Here is a 17,226-nt window from a genome sequence, read left to right on the forward strand (position 1 = left end):
CGATAGTCGGCGATCGAGTTTCGATTCGATGTCCTCGCATGACCATCGCTCGCTGTCGCGCGAATCCTGCGACAGTCTTAGCGTACTGGCGGTGGAACAGCAGTTGCGCCAAATGCAACAACAACTGAACGAGATCAGCGTGATCCCCATGCAGATCCAGGCGACGCTCAGCTTCCTTACGAAAACCTTGTCCAAGTTTGCTCCACCGGAGTTACAAATGCAGCTACCTGAAGCCTTGCGTACCACAGCAAACGAGCAGGTGGAGGAAGCCACTAAGCTGGAGGAATGCGAGGACACCGACGAAATCGATTACGGTGGAGATCAAATGGTGGACGCGGAAGAAAATGACGAGTATTCGATCACGTTAGAAAGCTTGTTCGATGAGTCAAAGGTGCTGCCACTGGTTTCGACGCCAGAAGATGATGAAGCTGAAAATCAACAGGAAGAGGATGAAGATTTTGAACCGGAAATCAGTGAAGAGGAGCGATCCCGTATTGAAAAGCTGGAACGTATCATCAAACTGCAGAAGACTTGGCCGTGGAGTCAGCAAGAGAAACCGATTCATAAGTAAGAACACATAGAACCATATACATTTGGCGTGAACCTAGTTTTAACAATCCTCTCTTTCTTTTTCAATATTAGGCGTTCCAACTGCCATTTGGTTCCGAGCGTGGCCCTAGAACGGTCGAAAATCAAGCAAATTACTAATATCGGAGCTTTACCCTTTTACAAGCATGGATATTTGACGAGAGTTTAACTTTGTAAATGTTTTTGACAATAAAAATGCGTTCACTCGCAGAAGATACATTCTTCTATTTCTATATATTATTTCAGCACTATTCAATGAAGAGCTACCGAAAATAATATTTGGGTTACCGGACAGTTCAAATCAATGATTTAGACGAGAAACATTTGTAAGGTTTTGTTAACAGCTGTCATCATTGAGCCTAGCGGTGGATAAATAAAATCCCTGTTAGGATTGGAATCTTTCAAATCAAATCCGATTGAAGCTCCGGTTGTCCAAATCCGAAATTCAACTTGCCATAGTACAGGATATCCGCTTCGTGTAATCACATTGTTCAATTAAAAGTGCTAGTTTCACAGTTTTGCCCCGGCTTTGCTTGAAACTAGCTGATTTACTGCATTCAAATCATGGGCTGATTCGAGCCCGTCGAATGGGATCCAATCCTTTAGAATCCGTCTAGGGATTGAATCTTCGAATCTTCAAAACCCCCATTCTGCCAACACTAGTTTCACCGAATCGACCTACGATAGGTCGACCCAAAATAAAGCCCAGTTTTTCACTGGAAAAACTGTGCAAAATTTGTGTTGTGCAATTAAAAACAGTTTTAACTGTTAGCCGATTAACTTTCCCATGTTGTGCAGTGGTCGTAGTGCGTAATTTAGTGTTGTCCACGATAAACTGTCGAATTCCGTTTCGACAGTATCTACTCAAGCAACTACTTGCATGGAGGGATAGTTTACAAACAACTTTTGTGTAGCCGGTGTAAGAGGTAAAAATATCCCGTAGTCTTTTTTATGGACTAAACAAAACACTACTTACCTAGACCCATTTAATATTGCAGATAAACTTACATCAATGCGCAATTGAATACATCATGAGTAACAGCAACAGTGACAACGAAAACGAAGGTGGAGGGCTCAATTTGGCCGGCTTCCTGTTCGGTAACGTCGACGAAAATGGTCACCTCGATGGCGATTTCCTCGACGAGGAGGCGAAGCAACATCTATCGTCGTTGTCTCGCATGGGTTTGTCATCGTTTCTGGCCGATGTCCTGCAGGACGATGGTGCCGAAAAGCCACCGTCGGCGGACAGCGACAGCGACGACTCGTCGTCCAGCGATGACGATCGGCGCCGCCGTCGGTACGATGACAACGACAGTGATGGTGCGAACTACAAAATCAAAGCCGACTGTGCGGTGGATTATTCCGACATCCAGGAGCTCGCGGAAGAATTGACGGTGATGTCGCATTCGGAAAAGGCGACAGAGAAAACCGGGTCGGACGCAAAGGACGGCGATGGACCTGCGTCGGATGATATCGAAGCGGCCATTTCAAGCTCTCGTATCGAGGTGAGCAAATCCTCCGAGCCTTCCACTGGCGACGTGAAGGAGGAAGCTAGTGCCGGGAGCGGCGTCGACGATAAGGAGCTGATGCCACCACCGACGGCGCCAGTCAGTGGTGATGGTGGGGTTGCATCGGCATCGGCAACCTCCGACACCGAGGACTCCTCCAAAGATAAGCCGAAAAAGCTCGAAACTCCGCTAGCCGCGATGCTACCATCCAAGTACCAGAACGTGGACGTTCGAGAGTTTTTCCCCGACTTCCGGCCGGACAAAGTGCTGCGCTTTTCGCGCCTCTTTGGGCCGGGCAAAATATCAAGCCTGCCGCAAATCTGGCGCAGTGTCCGGCGCCGTCGCAACAAAAAACAGAGTTCGCGCAAACCGAGGGATGGCTCCGATTCGACGTCCGATTCGGACGAACCGAGGCGCCGACAGCAGTTCACGCCCACATACGCCCCGATCCCACCGAAGGATCAATGGGCGTCGGACGATGAGCTGCGGTTCACGAGCCACGCCGCCGACGTAGAGAAGGAAGTGAAGGACAAGGAGGCGGACAGTAAGGGCGACTCGAAGCCAAAGGTGGCCGACTGGCGATATGGGCCGGCGCAGTCCTGGTACGACATGCTGGACGTTCCGGACACCGGCGAGGACTTTAACTACGGCTTTAAAATGGCCGATCAGGCGAAGCTAGAAACTTTACCGTCGGTTTCGGCCACCCCGACGGAGAACGCGATCCCCGACGATGCGTTCCTGATGGTATCGCAGCTGCACTGGGAGGACGACGTGGTTTGGGATGGGAACGACATCAAGCACAAAGTGCTGCAGAAGCTCAATTCGAAGGTCAACGCTGCCGGTTGGCTTCCCTCGAGTGGGTCCCGTACGGCGGGCGCCTTCAGCCAGCCGAGTGGCAAAAGTATGCCCGCCGCACCGGCCATCACCGGCGGCTCAAAGTCCGCCGCCAGTAAGCTCAAAACGCAGATGGTTATCAACGCCACGCAGAAAGCGCAGGAAGAGAACGAGGACACGTGGTTCAGCATTTTCCCGGTCGAAAACGACGAGCTGGTGTACAACAAGTGGGAAGACGAGGTGATCTGGGACGCGGAAGCGGTCAGCAAGGTGCCGAAGCCGAAGATTCTCACGCTCGATGCGAACGACGAGAACATCATTCTCTGCATCCCGGACGATATCGATCCGTCGAAGATTATCCGCAACACGGGTCCGCAGCCGAAGGTGAAGATACCGCACCCGCACGTGAAGAAGTCAAAAATCCTCCTCGGAAAGGCGGGTGTGATCAACGTACTCGCCGAGGACACACCGCCACCGCCGCCGAAGAGTCCCGATCGCGATCCGTACAACATCTCGAACGATGTGTTCTACATGACGAAGTCGACCGAGGCCACGCTGAAGATCAAGGTCGGTGGTGGCAACCTGCTGCAGCACTCGACACCCACCGTCGAGCTGCGAGCGCCCTTCGTCCCGACGCACATGGGTCCGATGAAGCTGCGCATGTTCCACCGGCCACCGATGAAGAAGTACTCGCACGGGCCGCTCGCCTCGACCAACCCGCAGCCGGTGCTGCCGCTACAAAAGCACATCAAGAAAAAGGCGAAGCAACGCGAACTGGAACGTATCGCGTCCGGCGGTGGAGATGTCTTCTTCATGCGCACCCCCGAGGATCTGACCGGCCGGGACGGTGAGCTTATCCTGATCGAGTTTTGCGAGGAACATCCGCCACTCATGAACCAGGTCGGCATGGCGGCCAAGATCAAGAACTTCTACAAGCGCAAGATCGGCAAGGATCCGGGCCCGCCCGAGTTCCGCTTCGGCGAGACGCACTACGCGCACACGTCCCCGTTCCTCGGCATCCTGCACCACGGCCAGTGCATACAGGCGATCGAGAATAACATGTATCGGGCACCGATCTACCCGCACCAGATCGGCGAGACGGACTTTCTCGTCATCCGGACGCGCAACAATTACTTCGTGCGCGAGGTGGACGCCCTGTTCACCGCCGGCCAGGAGTGCCCGCTGTACGAGGTGCCGGGTCCGAACTCGAAGCGAGCGAACAATTTCGTGCGCGACTTCCTGCAGGTGTTCATCTATCGGCTGTTCTGGAAGAGCCGGGACAATCCGCGCAAGATCCGCATGGACGACATCAAGAAGGCGTTCCCGGCGCACTCGGAGAGTAGCATCCGTAAGCGGCTGAAGCTGTGCGCGGACTTCAAGCGTACGGGCATGGATTCGAACTTTTGGGTAATCAAGCCCGAGTTTCGGCTGCCGTCGGAGGAGGAGATCCGGGCGATGGTTTCGCCGGAGCAGTGCTGTGCGTACTTTAGCATGATCGCGGCCGAGCAGCGCCTGAAGGATGCCGGGTACGGGGAGAAGTTTATCTTCGCCCAGCAGGAGGACGACGACGAGGAGATGCAGCTGAAGATGGACGACGAGGTGAAGGTGGCGCCGTGGAACACGACCCGTGCCTACATCCAGGCGATGCGTAGCAAGTGTATCCTGCAATTGACCGGACCCGCTGATCCGACTGGCTGCGGGGAAGGCTTTTCCTACGTCCGAATGCCAAACAAACCGACTGTGAGTATCATGGTTTTGTTATTTTCCATTATCCAATTCTATTCTCATGATTAAACACCATTTTTACAGCAACAAAACAAGGAGGAAAGCGAAAGCCAACCGAAGCGGACGGTCACCGGTACGGATGCGGATCTCCGGCGGCTCTCGCTGAACAACGCCAAAGCGCTGCTCCGCAAGTTCCAGGTGCCGGAGGAGGAGATCAAAAAGCTGTCCCGTTGGGAGGTTATCGACGTCGTGCGTACGCTCTCGACCGAGAAGGCGAAAGCGGGCGAGGAGGGTATGGATAAGTTTTCGCGCGGTAACCGCTTTTCGATCGCGGAACACCAGGAACGGTACAAGGAGGAATGCCAGCGCATCTTTGACCTGCAAAATAGGGTACTCGCGTCCGCCGAGGTACTCTCGACGGACGAGGGCGAGTCGACCGCCTCGGAGGAATCGGACCTCGAGGAGCTGGGTAAGAACCTGGAGAATATGCTGGCCAACAAGAAGACCTCCACGCAGCTGTCGCTCGAGCGCGAGGAACAGGAGCGGCAGGATCTGCTGCGCAAGATCATGGAGGGCCAGGGTGGCAACGGTGGGGGCCAGAAGAAGAAGAAAGACGACGACGGTATGAAGGACGAGCAGCAGTCGACGTCGGCGAAGATACTGAAGATTACGCGCACGTTCAAGAATGCCGAGGGCCGGGAGTACACGCGCGTCGAACTCGTCCGGCGCAGTCCAGTGATCGATGCGTACGTAAAGATCCGTACAACCAAGGACGAAGCGTTCATAAAGCAGTTTGCCACCCTCGACGAGGCGCAGAAGGAAGAGATGAAGCGCGAGAAGCGGCGCATTCAGGAGCAGCTGCGGCGCATTAAACGCAACCAGCAAAAGTTCGGTATGAATAACCAGAGCCAGATGCACCATTCCGTTGGGACGCCGATCAGCTTGGGCGACCGGGAACCATCGACGCCGAAGTCGTTCAGTAGCGCTCTCGCGAGATCGAGCGGAGGAAATGACAATTCCAACCGGGCCAGTGGTGGCGAACCTTCCACACCGACCAGCAACTCGATGGGTGGTGGTGGTGGTGGGGGTGGTAGTGGTGGTACTGGAGGAGGGCTGGGCGCATCGTCCTCATCGTCGGGAGCGGCGGCATCGGCATCTGGGGCCGCAAGTCATGAGCACAGCCCGTCGGCTTCATCATCCCGCCGGAAGGCAAAGATAAAGCCCGATCTGAAGCTAAAGTGTGGCGCCTGCGGACAGGTGGGTCACATGCGCACGAACAAAGCGTGCCCCCAGTACTCGGGCCTCCTGACGACACCCTCGCTCACGGTGGCCATGACCGAGGAGCAGGAGGAAGAGATCGAAAAGGAGCTGAACGCGGACGACGAGGGTGATCTGGTGAACGTGGACGGTACGAAGGTGAAGCTGAGCGGGAAACTGCTCAAACGGCACGAGGACGTCCGGCGACGCACGCTCCTGCTGAAGGTACCGAAGGAAGCGGTCGGTAAGAAACGACGCCGGGTCGGTGGGGATTCGCATTGCGATTACCTGCAGCGGCACAACAAAACCACCAACCGGCAGCGGACGGACCCGGTGGTGGTGTTCTCCTCCGTGCTGGAGCAAATCCTGAACGAACTGCGCGACATGCCCGACGTGCAGCCCTTCATGTTCCCGGTGAACGCGAAGCAGGTCGTCGACTATCACCGCATCGTGCAGCGCCCGATGGACCTGCAAACGATCCGGGAGAACATCCGGCAGAAAAAATATCAGACCCGTGACGAGTTCCTCGTGGACGTGAACCAGATCGTGGAGAACTCGTCGCTGTACAACGGGGCAAAGAGTTCGCTCACCGTGGCCGCCCAGCGCATGCAGCAAAAGTGCAAGGAGCGGCTGCTGGAACGGGAGGAACGTTTGGCGCGGCTCGAGAAGAGCATCAACCCGCTGCTGGACGACGACGATCAGGTCGCGCTGTCCTACATGCTCGGCGAGTATGTGAACGGCGCGCTGAAAGCGATGCCCGAAAGCTGGCCGTTCCTGAAGCCGGTCAACAAGCGCCTAGTGAAGGACTACTACACCATCATCCGGCGCCCGATGGACCTGGAAAAGGTGTCGAAGAAGGTCGCCTCACACAAGTACCATTCGCGGGCCGACTTCCTCGCCGACCTGCAGCTGATCGCGGACAACAGCGAGCAGTACAATGGGCCGGACGCTAACTTTACCAAGCAGGCGCGCCAGATGGTTGAAGCCGCCCGGAAGGAGCTCGAAACGATGGAACACAAGGTGGCACAGCTGGAGAAGAACATAGCGCTGGTGCAGGAACGGGCGCGCAACGAAGACGACGACATGGACTGGGAGGACGACGAGCACGAGCTGAAGGGCGGCGAACCGGGTGGCTCGCGGGACACCACGCCCGAACCGGACGGCGGCGATGACAGTAATCCCGAGCGACCACCATCGTCGACCGATGCGGCCCGCGCTCGGGCCGAGGCCAAACGAGCTCGGGCACGCCAACGGAAGGCGGCTGGCATCGATGGAGGTAAGTGGGACAACCGATCGCCACCCTCCCCCTTTGGCCCTCCATTGGTGGTATGGCAGAAGGGCAACATTGTTCCAAGGACAATTTTGTTCAACGCTTTTCTATGTTGTATATGTGACTTTGTGTTTGTGTCTTTTGTGTCTTGTAACATCATTGCTAATATCTGCGATCATTTGTGCTCTGTGATTCCTGTAACTAACAGCAAGCTTTCAGGATGCCATTCAGATGAGCAAAATGCAAATGTAAAGTATCATCTTACTTAAAGCCGCCATTAAACATTATTCATCACCCATTCCCTCTGATTGTTCGGTCACTTGGTGATCGTTAACCTTTCTTGTGCAACAAAGGTTCTTTGGCGACACAACGACGTCATTCTTCAAATCGATTGTAAATAATCTGATAATCTGTAACATGGGCTTAAGTCATCAAGAAGTATATGTGCTACATCTTCGACTCTCTACCAGAACTTCATGGTTAAAACGCTGCTTCAACCGTTCGTAGGATCCTCTCATCGCAACGTCGATTCACACGATCAGTTCCCCAACGTTTATAACGATGCCTGTTCGCCTTGATACGTCCTTTACAAAGGAAAACGATTTAAAGTTTTGCTTGAAGCAAGGCATACACCAAGGACTTGTTTTCGTTTTAGAATTGTTCAAGGGCAGAAAAATCGTGACTTTTGAACGGTTGCTTCATATCATCTAACTCAATAATGTATCCGTACAGTCACAAATAATGCCTCCTCTGCTAATTTTATTAAATCTACAACAAAAAATGGATAATCGTTCCGATGGGATTAACGACAAAAGAATGGAACGTATTATTTCATCAAAACTAAGATATCTTTATCATCTTTATCCCAAATCACCGGAGGTTACTTCCATTGGTCCATTTGATTCAAATTTGTGTTTGCTTTCTGTTGCTTCCGTTCATTTGCCTTTTTGTTTGTACAACTGACTAACCGGAAACAAACGGTGACATGGTTGTGGCGATCATGGATCGCCAATCGTTACATTGTACCAAGAGAAAAGAAAACACGAAAATGGTCCCTTTTATTTACTTCCCATCACGACAAAAACGCGACAGATTTCTTCGCTCCACCATTGCCGTACGGCTCGGGAGGTGCCGCTTCCGCGTTCCACGAATCGATTATGCCGTTCCCGATCGTCCGTCCCACGCCTAGCAATCCACCGTTCCGTACCGGACCGCACGGTCTACCATCGGCGGATCTTTTCCCAACCGGTCCCACGAGACCGACGCCGAGTGCGATCGCTCGAAGCAGCAGCAGTACGGGGCCGGCCCAAATGAGCCACAGTAATGTGGCCGCTTCGGCGTACGAAATGAACTGGATGAATTTGAACGCCGGCGAGTACGGTGAGCAGCCTGATGAGGGTGCAGTCGGTGGTCCGTTTGGGCAGGGTGTTGCCGGTCAGTTTGATGATTACGGGCCCGGGTATAATGACGGTGATGGTGAAGGCGCCCCGGCAGGATTCGATGGGTCGCAATTGTTCTCCTCGGAAAAGTCCGACGCTGGCGGGCGATCCAAGTACCCACAAGCTCCGTTGCATTTGACGGATGGTCGACGAAAGCGTGGTAAGTTCGGGGTAAGCTGGCCTTATGCCATCGAGTATGTAATGAGGTTATGATACAAGACACAAAACACGCAATGATCACAAATGACTTTCATACACGTAGAGATCCAGGGTGAATTGAATATGTACAATTTTAAAAATTATAGTTCAATCGCATTGACTTAAATTTAATCTATTTCCATCAACAAGCAGATCACCATTACTCGACCGATGACGAAGAGTTCGAGGAGGTCGGCATGAGCGACAACGAGGGCGTATCCGTGACGCTCGAGCAATCAAACACAACCTCCAGCATGCTGGCCGCTCCGCAGAGCGAGGACGACAGTCAGCAGGCGGCCGAAGCGATGGTACAACTAAGCGGTGCGCAGTACTACAACGCAACGCAGGATGAGTCGATGGAGATCGATCCGAACTACGATCCGAGTGATTTCTTGGGCATGTCCAACCGGCGCCCACCGGGTGGAGTCGCCGGTGAAACCGGTGGCAATGAGCAACAGCTACAACAGTCCCAACCGGACGTGACCATCTCGATGGGGCTGACCCAGTCTGCGGATGGAGAATTTAATCAGCCAACATTTATGTCACAACACGTGGACCAACCACAGCCCGGGGTATCGAATGAGGCCGACGGTGGTGGACAGGAGCAGCAAACAGAAACTGGTCAACCGGCGAATACGGAGCACCAACAACAGCAAAGCGCACTACCGACACTACAGTCGTTGCACTCGGATTTGGCCATTTCCGACAGTGACGATGATAAGAGTAATTTGCGAATGGATGAGAATGAAAATGACGACAACGACGAAGGGGGCGATTTGTGGTTCTAAGCAATGTGTGTGGTAGTAGCGTTTAAATCAGAATTTTAATTATTATTTTGATCTTCGCGGGCAAAGAACCGAATGCTGGAGTATCGAAAAATGTTGCCTGGACAAGGAATAAATTAAAGAAACATTATAACCAAGTCTTCTGATTATTCGGGTCGGGGGCATAATATAATTTTAGATTTCGACGAGCAATATGTCTGGTAAATTAACGCTTATTTTTATTTAAATAATGTTAATATGACCTACGATGACCTGCGAATTGGCGAAACTAAATTTCCCTGCCTCAATTCTAAAGAGAAATTCGCTGAAGATATTGTTTGAAGTCCTTCTTAAGGAACCCTGCAGAAAGTAAAATGCAAACATGCATTGTATCTCGATCAGAGCAGCTTTAGGTGACCCGTTATGCTATCCACAGCCAAGTTGGGTGCCGGACCGATCGCCAGTACGGTCTTGGTATTAGGTTCGATTTGTGTACGACCAGCATCCCGTATCAAACAACAGTTCAGATTGTTGTGTTTGGCTGTACGATAGATTTCCATCATCGCTTGCTCACTGTCCACCTTGAGGGCAATTTTGGCCTGCCCACTGTGCTGCCATTTGTTGACCGCAGCTGGCGTCTTCTTGACCGCACTCTCGAAAGCACCGACCGCCGCATGTCCGCACTGGGCCGCAATCTTTCCTTTGCCCATCTTTAGGTCGTTCCGCACAACCAGCACCATCTTGTACTCGCCGCCGATATCGGCGTAAACCTAGCACGGGTGGGATGAACGTGTAAAATTATGTAAATTTCTACTCCATCGATCAATTCGCCGGATCAGGCTGCTTCTTGTGTGTTTACCTTTTCCGCACTCCGATGGGATGCTGATTGATTGTTGGACTCGTCTTTTTGCGAAGAAGGTTTGCCACCTGGTGGCAACTTTGCTAGTGTATATCCTACCACAAACGACACAATTGCAGCAGAAATACTGCCTACCAAAGTTGCGTCGATCATGTTGCGAATTTTAGGAGCCGGTAGATAAAACACGCTTCTGATATTTTCTTGCCGCTTTGCTTTGATTCGAGTGGATGTGACAGAACTTCAGGATTCTGTCAAACGTGGTTTAAACAATGCTGGCTTCAAGTGTTCACGCAAGTTACAAACACAATATTTTATTTCGTACTGCACAGTTTTCAGCTGAATAGATTGTATGAAATAAAACATTATTTTATAGGTACTCTATTCTATAACGAATACAGAAATCTCTTTCAATTTAAAGCCTCTCGTTAAGATTTTTGTAGTCGACTTAAATCTAGAATCTGCGGGTACATTCGATTTCAGCTGCCAGTACTGAATCACTACGAATAAACGAATGCACCACGTATTGTTAGCAAAAAACAGTTGTTGACGTTTTCAGCGACAGTGCAGTGGATATAAATAACATTTGTGCGGATGGTGCTCGTTCGCAAAAAAATTGCAAAATTAATGTAGCGGCATCGTTTCGGAGTTGATATTACCCTCCACAGCCGAACAACCGGTAATGGTTGTGCGGTTGTGAACGCATCAAAATCTCATTCGAACAAGGCTGAAGCATTCACCAAATTAAACTCCCGACAAGTCCCTTTGTCCCGGACGAGCCACCGACGCGATGTGTTTTTTAGGGCGATAGATAACAGTGAATCAAGTTAGCAACATTGCCAACGCACCAGCGCGAACTAGTTCTAGACTGATAGCGACTCAAATTCCGAAAGACCAAGCGAACCCTTTCGAAAGTAGAATGGAGGCAAAAATTGAACACGTTTCGGTGATTCTGCCCGTGAGTAACGATCCGGTCATCATCGGAAGTGTAAGCTCCAGAAAAAGTTTAAAGCGGGTAAGTGGCAAGGAAATGGCAAGTTGTTCTTGCATCTTGAGTTGCTTCAATACATCAATCATTTCTGTTGCAGCATTGGAATCAGCTGTCCCGGTTCCAGAAAAACCTTGCCTGCATTGTCCTGGCTGGTGTGTGCATTTTTTACATAATTTTCTTCATGCTACCATTCGACGAACCGTCCCGCAGCTCCGAGGCCATCGATCCTATGGAACACATCCAGATTGCACCGTTCAAGGAAAGGGTAATTGAAACAATGTGTTTTCCACCATACGACTCCCTTCCCCTTCAATGCGTGTTCGTTTGGCCGTGATGTTCATACTGTCCAATTTTGTGCTTTCTGTCTTTGCGCATTTTGTGTCACGTTTGGGGCTTTGTCGCCATTTGTATAGCACGAGCGGTTCGCTTCGTCGATCGTGAAGGAGGTGAAGCTTACCGACAGCCTTGCCAATCCTCCGACGGAGGAAGCAAAACCTGTCGCACAGCAGCAACCCGAGGAGACCCTAATGCAGCTCGAGATTGTACGCGACGAGCCGAAAGAGATCGTGGACAACGAGGAGAACGTGCTGGAGGAAAACCGGCGTGTGCCATTTGCCGGTGCGAAAGATTTCAAGGTAGGTGGACGCGGTACAAATGTTTGCCCTTGCTTTTATGACTGCGATAGTGGCGTTGGTGGTGATGGGTGGTCCTTAAAATATCGTGTGTGTTACGGAGGTGTTACACTTTGAATTCAAATTGATCGTCCTTTCTTCAACTAGGGTCCAACCAACGATCGACAGCGTGCCGTTGTGCAGGCTACCCTTCACTCGTGGAAGGGCTACAAAGAGTACGCCTGGGGTCACGACAATCTAAAACCGATCTCGATGGGTTACTCGGACTGGTTCGGACTGGGACTTACGCTTATAGATTCACTCGATACGCTCTACATCATGGACCTGCAGGATGAGTTCGACGAAGCGCGCGCCTGGGTGGACAAGTATCTGAAGTTCGACGTTAACCGAGAGGTTAACCTGTTCGAGATCACGATCCGCGTTGTTGGCGGTTTGCTGAGTGCGTACCATCTCAGTGGCGACCGGATGTTTCTCGACAAAGCGATCGATCTTGGCAATCGGTTGCTGCCAAGCTTCGATTCCCCATCCGGTATACCGTTTTCCGACGTGAATATTGGTTCGCTGACGGCACACGCTCCAAAGTGGTCGCCCGATAGCTCCACGAGCGAAGTCACCACAATCCAGCTCGAGTTCCGGGACCTTTCGCGCGCCTCGGAAAATCCTATTTTCGAAAATGTAAGCCGTCGCCTGCTGGAATACGGAAAAGTTTTTTCTAAACACTAGCTTTCGTCCGTCTTATTTTAGGTGGCCGCTAAAGTGAACCTGAAAATACACGAACTGGAGAAAAACGAAGGCCTGGTCCCGATCTTCATCAATGCCAACACGGGACACTTCCGAAATTTTGCGACCGTCTCGTTGGGAGCACGAGCCGATTCTTATTACGAGTATTTGCTGAAGCAGTGGCTACAAACTGGCAAGAAAAATGACGATTAGTAAGTATTCGGTGTTGATTTAAAGTATTTTATTATTTTATTTTTGTATTTGATTAGTATCTTCATAATATTTATAAGCCCATTATAAATGATAGCAACATTCATCAGTTGGTAACAGTGACTCATTTTGATTGCACAATTCGATGGTTAGCCAAGACGTAGTAGTAGGTGTATTAAAAGCTGCACTAATCAAGTTTCGCGTTGCCATGGTAATTTAAGTTTCCATTTGTTCGTTTAAGGTAAAGGAAACGTTTAACAGTGCTTGTTTGTTGCTATCGTTCAAAAGGGGCTTAACAATAAGATCCATCAGTTTAATTTTACGATTGTTTAACTCCGATAGCCTTATCGAAGACTACCAGCAATCAATCCGTGGCGTTTTAAATCAGCTCGTCCGCACGACACCGAACGAAAAGCACGTGTACGTCGGTGAGCTAATCAATGGGAAGGACTTTAAGCCTAAGATGGACCACCTGACCTGCTATCTGCCCGGGACGTTGTTGCTCGGGTACAAGAACGGCATGCCGAAGACACATCTGCGGCTGGCGACCGACCTGCTCGAGACCTGCTACCAGACGTACATGAAACAGCCGACCCAGCTGGCGCCCGAGATATCGTACTTCAATGTGAACGGCGAATCCGAGACCGACATCTACGTCAAGACGAACGACGCGCACAACCTGCTGCGGCCGGAGTTCATCGAAAGCCTGTACTACTTCTACGCCATCACGGGTAACCGCACGTACCAGGACATGGGCTGGACGATCTTCGAGGCGTTCAACCGGTATACGAAGGTCAAGAACGGCTACACCTCGATCGGCAACGTGAAGAACCCGCTCAACACGCGCCCCCGCGATATGATGGAGAGCTTCTGGCTCGGAGAGACGCTCAAGTACTTCTATCTGCTGTTCAGCGACGACCGGAACGAGATCGATCTCGACAAGTACGTGTTCAACTCGGAGGCTCACCCGTTGCCGATCAGGGATGGTTAGAGGAGGGATAGTGCGTATACCGTTAGCTAACGGTTGGGCCTGCCCTAACATTTCCAGCTTCCTTAAATGGCTTCTTTAGGGTGAAGAAGCATCCCCGCGAAAAGACGATATTAGTTAGTGAATGATTGGTATTTATGTGTTTTACATGAAAAAAAAACAAAACGATTTAGCAAATTAATGCAATTTAAATGTGCCCTCGCCAAAGGGTATTTCCACGCACGAGCAATGGCAGCACCGGTTGCCCGTTGATGGCCACCGTCTACCGGAACAGCTAGCCATCTTTTGTACATACACACACACTCCTGGGGTTGAGATACGATCGTGGGTTTTCCTTTTAATCCCCTCCTCCCTTGCGGTGTCCTTCCCGAGCAGATTTTTTACATTAAATGTTACCAACAGTAGACTGCCTAACTAACAACTAACACGGAAGAAACACATTCCCATTCGCGCACACACCAACACGTGTTCTGTGCGGTTCCCTTCTCACCAGGTTCTCCACTGCATTTCCTTCCGGATTTCCACTTACTTTACCACGGGTACCCACATTCACACTCGCACACACAAACACGCGATTTGTTGCTGCCAAGATCGGCCAAATCGACATCCTCAAGCTAAAGCGCTAGTGATAGGAGTTTTAAAATTCCTTTATAAATCGTCTGCTTGTTTCGAAGTTTCGTATCACTTTCTAGTCCCTCGATATCGTAACAAGTAAACAAGCAAAGAACGACAAGCAGACAGTGGAACATAGTGCAAAGAATTGAACGAGACTTAGACAAACGGTAGACACAAAAAGCACAGACACACATTGAACGAACTCTTTTAGACGGTTAAATGATGCAATCATGATTTTGATTCTTAAGACTAGCGATAAAGGATTATTGTTCTCTACGTTCTTAAATAATTAGTGTCGGTAAGAAATCTAGGAAATCAATTGCAAATAAATATGGACCCCACCGCGTGCTGGCGAGGTCTTACTAATCGATAAAAAACGGATCGTTATATGTTTCACAACAAAAAAAAAATATCGAAATAGTGTAATGGTAGAATTTCCTCCAATCATACAGTCTGAAAAAATATGCAAAGAATATGATTCTTTCGTTGGATTTGATTGGAGAGAGGGAAAAAAGCCGCTATTCTATCCATGTAAATATTCACTTCTTGCGCCTCCATCAGCTGCCTTCGCATCGCATTTTGGGGTCAATTTTCAGCTCCACCCCAAAATGGAACGATTTTCCATTTCGCTACAAGTTGGTGCATGCATAAAAACCAAGGATTGGTATCGGTGTTCTGCTGATGCGCGGTGTGAAACACACATGTTCGGACCGGAGTTCGGTACATATACTCTGCAGGTCGGTTGTGCTGTGCCACACGCCGTCGCACATGTTCGGGGGCCCATTGGATGGTATGGTATAAAATCAAGTGACAAAAAACGCCAAGATTCGCACGTGTTCGCTCTTATCGTGCGCAAGCAAACATTTGGCGCAAAACGTACGAGGATCGTGCGTGGCTGGCATAAGGACGCGAGGATGAGTTTCTCGTAATCCGTATTGGGAAGAGGAGACAAAAAAACCCAACCTCCAAAACAACGTAAAAACCACATTTCGGTACCTTAAAAATGTGCCTACCAAAAGCGATATGTTTCAGGAATGGAATTTATTTTTGTTTTATTTGTGGCTGCTGTTTTAGATGTTTTTTGTACACTTCATGTATTTTGGTTTTCGGCTCGAACGAAATTAAACACTCCCAAATGTTGACGCTAGCACATATCGCTCGCGCGCATCGGACCATCGGTATTATCATTGGGCATAATTTACGGGCGTCAGGTTTTATCGTTCCTTGTGGCAAATTTTGGCTGTAAGGTTTCCTCTTTCCCCTGCCGAAGGTTTAACTCCTTCACGAGAGGGTCTGTCCACGCATCAACAGATGATTAAACAGGCAGTCATAATAGTTTGACACTCTTGGGCCCAAGGCCACTGGGTCTTGGAGGATTAATTGGGATTAACATTGAAGAGTCAAAAGGAAAGTAATGCAAAGAAATAAACACAGTTTTGTGTGTGTTTCTTGAGATAGCTTGACACTTGACTCTGCAAAGGTTTTTTATTTAATTTCAGGGAAAACTGTTAGTAAGTTACCAAACGTTTACAATAGAATTTATTAAAAAACTGACAAGTCTTTTTTTAGTTAAAACACAAAGTTAAACTTATCTTTTTAACGTGTTTTGAGGCGACGAAAAACATTTTCCCACGACATTTGACTTTTTTCGTGGCTCCAAAACAAATGTCCAACTTTTTTTTCAAAACAGTAGCAACGGAAGTCGTTATGGATTTTTAAAGGATTCGATACGGTTCAGGCATCACAGTGGAGTAATTAAAAAAGCGTCCCAAACCGCATTCCAACTCCTCCGAAGCATCCATCCAGCCAGGATACGCAACTTCAGTTTCCCATAACGGGAGTGACGCGCCCAAATGAGGCCGATTTTCCATCCATTTTCCTCGTCCGTGTCCCGAGAGAAGCACAAGGAATTCTCCGTTCCTCCGCTTCGAACTGCGTGCGTTCGATTGCTCAAGTGTCTAGTTTTAATGATGGTAGGTGCTTTTTATGGGCCATTTTGAAACATTTGGAACTTCTGTTTATTTTTTCCTCTAAACTGCTGCTCACGGGGCCACACACACACACACGCACAAGCACTCAGCCAGCTCGGGTGGTTTTGGATTTTGTTTTTCCAGCAACGGTTTGATTTCTGGATATTTGGTTTTTTATTCTCTCTTCTAACCACTCACTCGCACTGCTGATGTCGAAGTTGACCCTTCTCCTTAACGACCGGTTCCATCTCCTAACAAGCAGTTAGGAGCCGTTTTAAGGGAACATTAAAATAATATTAATTATCTCCGAAACGGCTTCGAGCCGATGACATCTCTCGCGATGATCGCGTACCGAAAACCGATGGGAACCGATCCTCGGTGGATCCTGCGTGGTCGGCGAGTAGGAAGAAGGAATGGAAAAGAAAACGCAACCCAAATTAGAATAACACAACCAAAACGGACGACAAAAACGTTTGCATGTCAACAGGAGTGATCCAGCAGCTCGCCGTGTAAATGGAGAAAAAGGATACCACGGTGGTGCAAGGATACACGACGGTAACACGTCGGATTCCGTTCTCGGGGCGTCCGCTGACAGGACATCATCGACGCACAAGGAAAACAATAAAATAACAGTTTAAAAAAATGCCTACATGCCCGGAAA

At 49.9% G+C, this 17,226-nt stretch overlaps 4 protein-coding genes across 5 annotated transcripts; 3 read left to right on the forward strand and 1 right to left on the reverse strand.

The window, feature by feature from the left end:
- The first annotated feature begins 28 nt into the window (after positions 1 to 28).
- Positions 29 to 757, forward strand: LOC131259610 (uncharacterized). The gene is made up of 2 exons (XM_058261148.1): positions 29 to 567; positions 643 to 757. Exons 1-2 carry the CDS (start codon positions 29 to 31, stop codon positions 755 to 757), a joined length of 654 nt encoding a protein of 217 aa, XP_058117131.1.
- Positions 758 to 1,314: 557 nt separating this feature from the next.
- On the forward strand, positions 1,315 to 9,731 carry LOC131260100 (transcription initiation factor TFIID subunit 1). 2 transcript variants are annotated; one of them, XM_058261764.1, is made up of 5 exons: positions 1,315 to 1,514; positions 1,587 to 4,670; positions 4,740 to 7,188; positions 8,275 to 8,781; positions 8,973 to 9,731. In XM_058261764.1, the coding sequence occupies exons 2-5, from the start codon at positions 1,620 to 1,622 to the stop codon at positions 9,605 to 9,607; spliced, it is 6,642 nt and encodes a 2,213-aa protein (XP_058117747.1). In that variant the 5' UTR covers positions 1,315 to 1,514; positions 1,587 to 1,619; the 3' UTR covers positions 9,608 to 9,731. The 2 variants fall into 2 exon arrangements, with proteins under 2 accessions (XP_058117747.1, XP_058117748.1); XM_058261765.1 differs by lacking the exon at positions 8,275 to 8,781 and having other exon boundaries at positions 1,317 to 1,514.
- Positions 9,732 to 9,742: 11 nt separating this feature from the next.
- LOC131260102 (probable peptidyl-tRNA hydrolase 2) lies at positions 9,743 to 10,660 on the reverse strand. The gene is made up of 2 exons (XM_058261767.1): positions 10,443 to 10,660; positions 9,743 to 10,353 (listed from the first exon to the last, which is right to left on the reverse strand). Exons 1-2 carry the CDS (start codon positions 10,593 to 10,595, stop codon positions 9,982 to 9,984), a joined length of 525 nt encoding a protein of 174 aa, XP_058117750.1. The 5' UTR covers positions 10,596 to 10,660; the 3' UTR covers positions 9,743 to 9,981.
- Positions 10,661 to 11,102: 442 nt separating this feature from the next.
- Positions 11,103 to 14,961, forward strand: LOC131260101 (endoplasmic reticulum mannosyl-oligosaccharide 1,2-alpha-mannosidase). Its single transcript, XM_058261766.1, has 6 exons — positions 11,103 to 11,454; positions 11,528 to 11,695; positions 11,844 to 12,065; positions 12,210 to 12,737; positions 12,807 to 12,994; positions 13,335 to 14,961. The coding sequence occupies exons 1-6, from the start codon at positions 11,359 to 11,361 to the stop codon at positions 13,981 to 13,983; spliced, it is 1,851 nt and encodes a 616-aa protein (XP_058117749.1). The 5' UTR covers positions 11,103 to 11,358; the 3' UTR covers positions 13,984 to 14,961.
- Positions 14,962 to 17,226: the final 2,265 nt, after the last annotated feature.

This window comes from Anopheles coustani, chromosome 3 (genome assembly GCF_943734705.1).
Source record: "Anopheles coustani chromosome 3, idAnoCousDA_361_x.2, whole genome shotgun sequence".
NCBI lineage: Eukaryota > Metazoa > Arthropoda > Insecta > Diptera > Culicidae > Anopheles > Anopheles coustani.

What these genes read in the sequence shown, in the direction of transcription:
- LOC131259610 (XM_058261148.1), top strand. Translation starts at nt 29, where the DNA reads ATGTCCTCGCATGACCATCGCTCGCTGTCGCGCGAATCCTGCGACAGT. An exon ending in CAAGAGAAACCGATTCATAA is followed by an intron (nt 568 to 642) that starts GTAAGAACACAT and finishes TTTCAATATTAG; the next exon opens with GCGTTCCAACTGCCATTTGG.
- LOC131260100 (XM_058261764.1), top strand. Translation starts at nt 1,620, where the DNA reads ATGAGTAACAGCAACAGTGACAACGAAAACGAAGGTGGAGGGCTCAAT. An exon ending in GAATGCCAAACAAACCGACT is followed by an intron (nt 4,671 to 4,739) that starts GTGAGTATCATG and finishes CCATTTTTACAG; the next exon opens with CAACAAAACAAGGAGGAAAG. An exon ending in GGATGGTCGACGAAAGCGTG is followed by an intron (nt 8,782 to 8,972) that starts GTAAGTTCGGGG and finishes ATCAACAAGCAG; the next exon opens with ATCACCATTACTCGACCGAT.
- LOC131260102 (XM_058261767.1), bottom strand. Translation starts at nt 10,595, where the DNA reads ATGATCGACGCAACTTTGGTAGGCAGTATTTCTGCTGCAATTGTGTCG. An exon ending in CCCATCGGAGTGCGGAAAAG is followed by an intron (nt 10,354 to 10,442) that starts GTAAACACACAA and finishes CACCCGTGCTAG; the next exon opens with GTTTACGCCGATATCGGCGG.
- LOC131260101 (XM_058261766.1), top strand. Translation starts at nt 11,359, where the DNA reads ATGGAGGCAAAAATTGAACACGTTTCGGTGATTCTGCCCGTGAGTAAC. An exon ending in TTGCACCGTTCAAGGAAAGG is followed by an intron (nt 11,696 to 11,843) that starts GTAATTGAAACA and finishes CCATTTGTATAG; the next exon opens with CACGAGCGGTTCGCTTCGTC. An exon ending in CCGGTGCGAAAGATTTCAAG is followed by an intron (nt 12,066 to 12,209) that starts GTAGGTGGACGC and finishes TTCTTCAACTAG; the next exon opens with GGTCCAACCAACGATCGACA.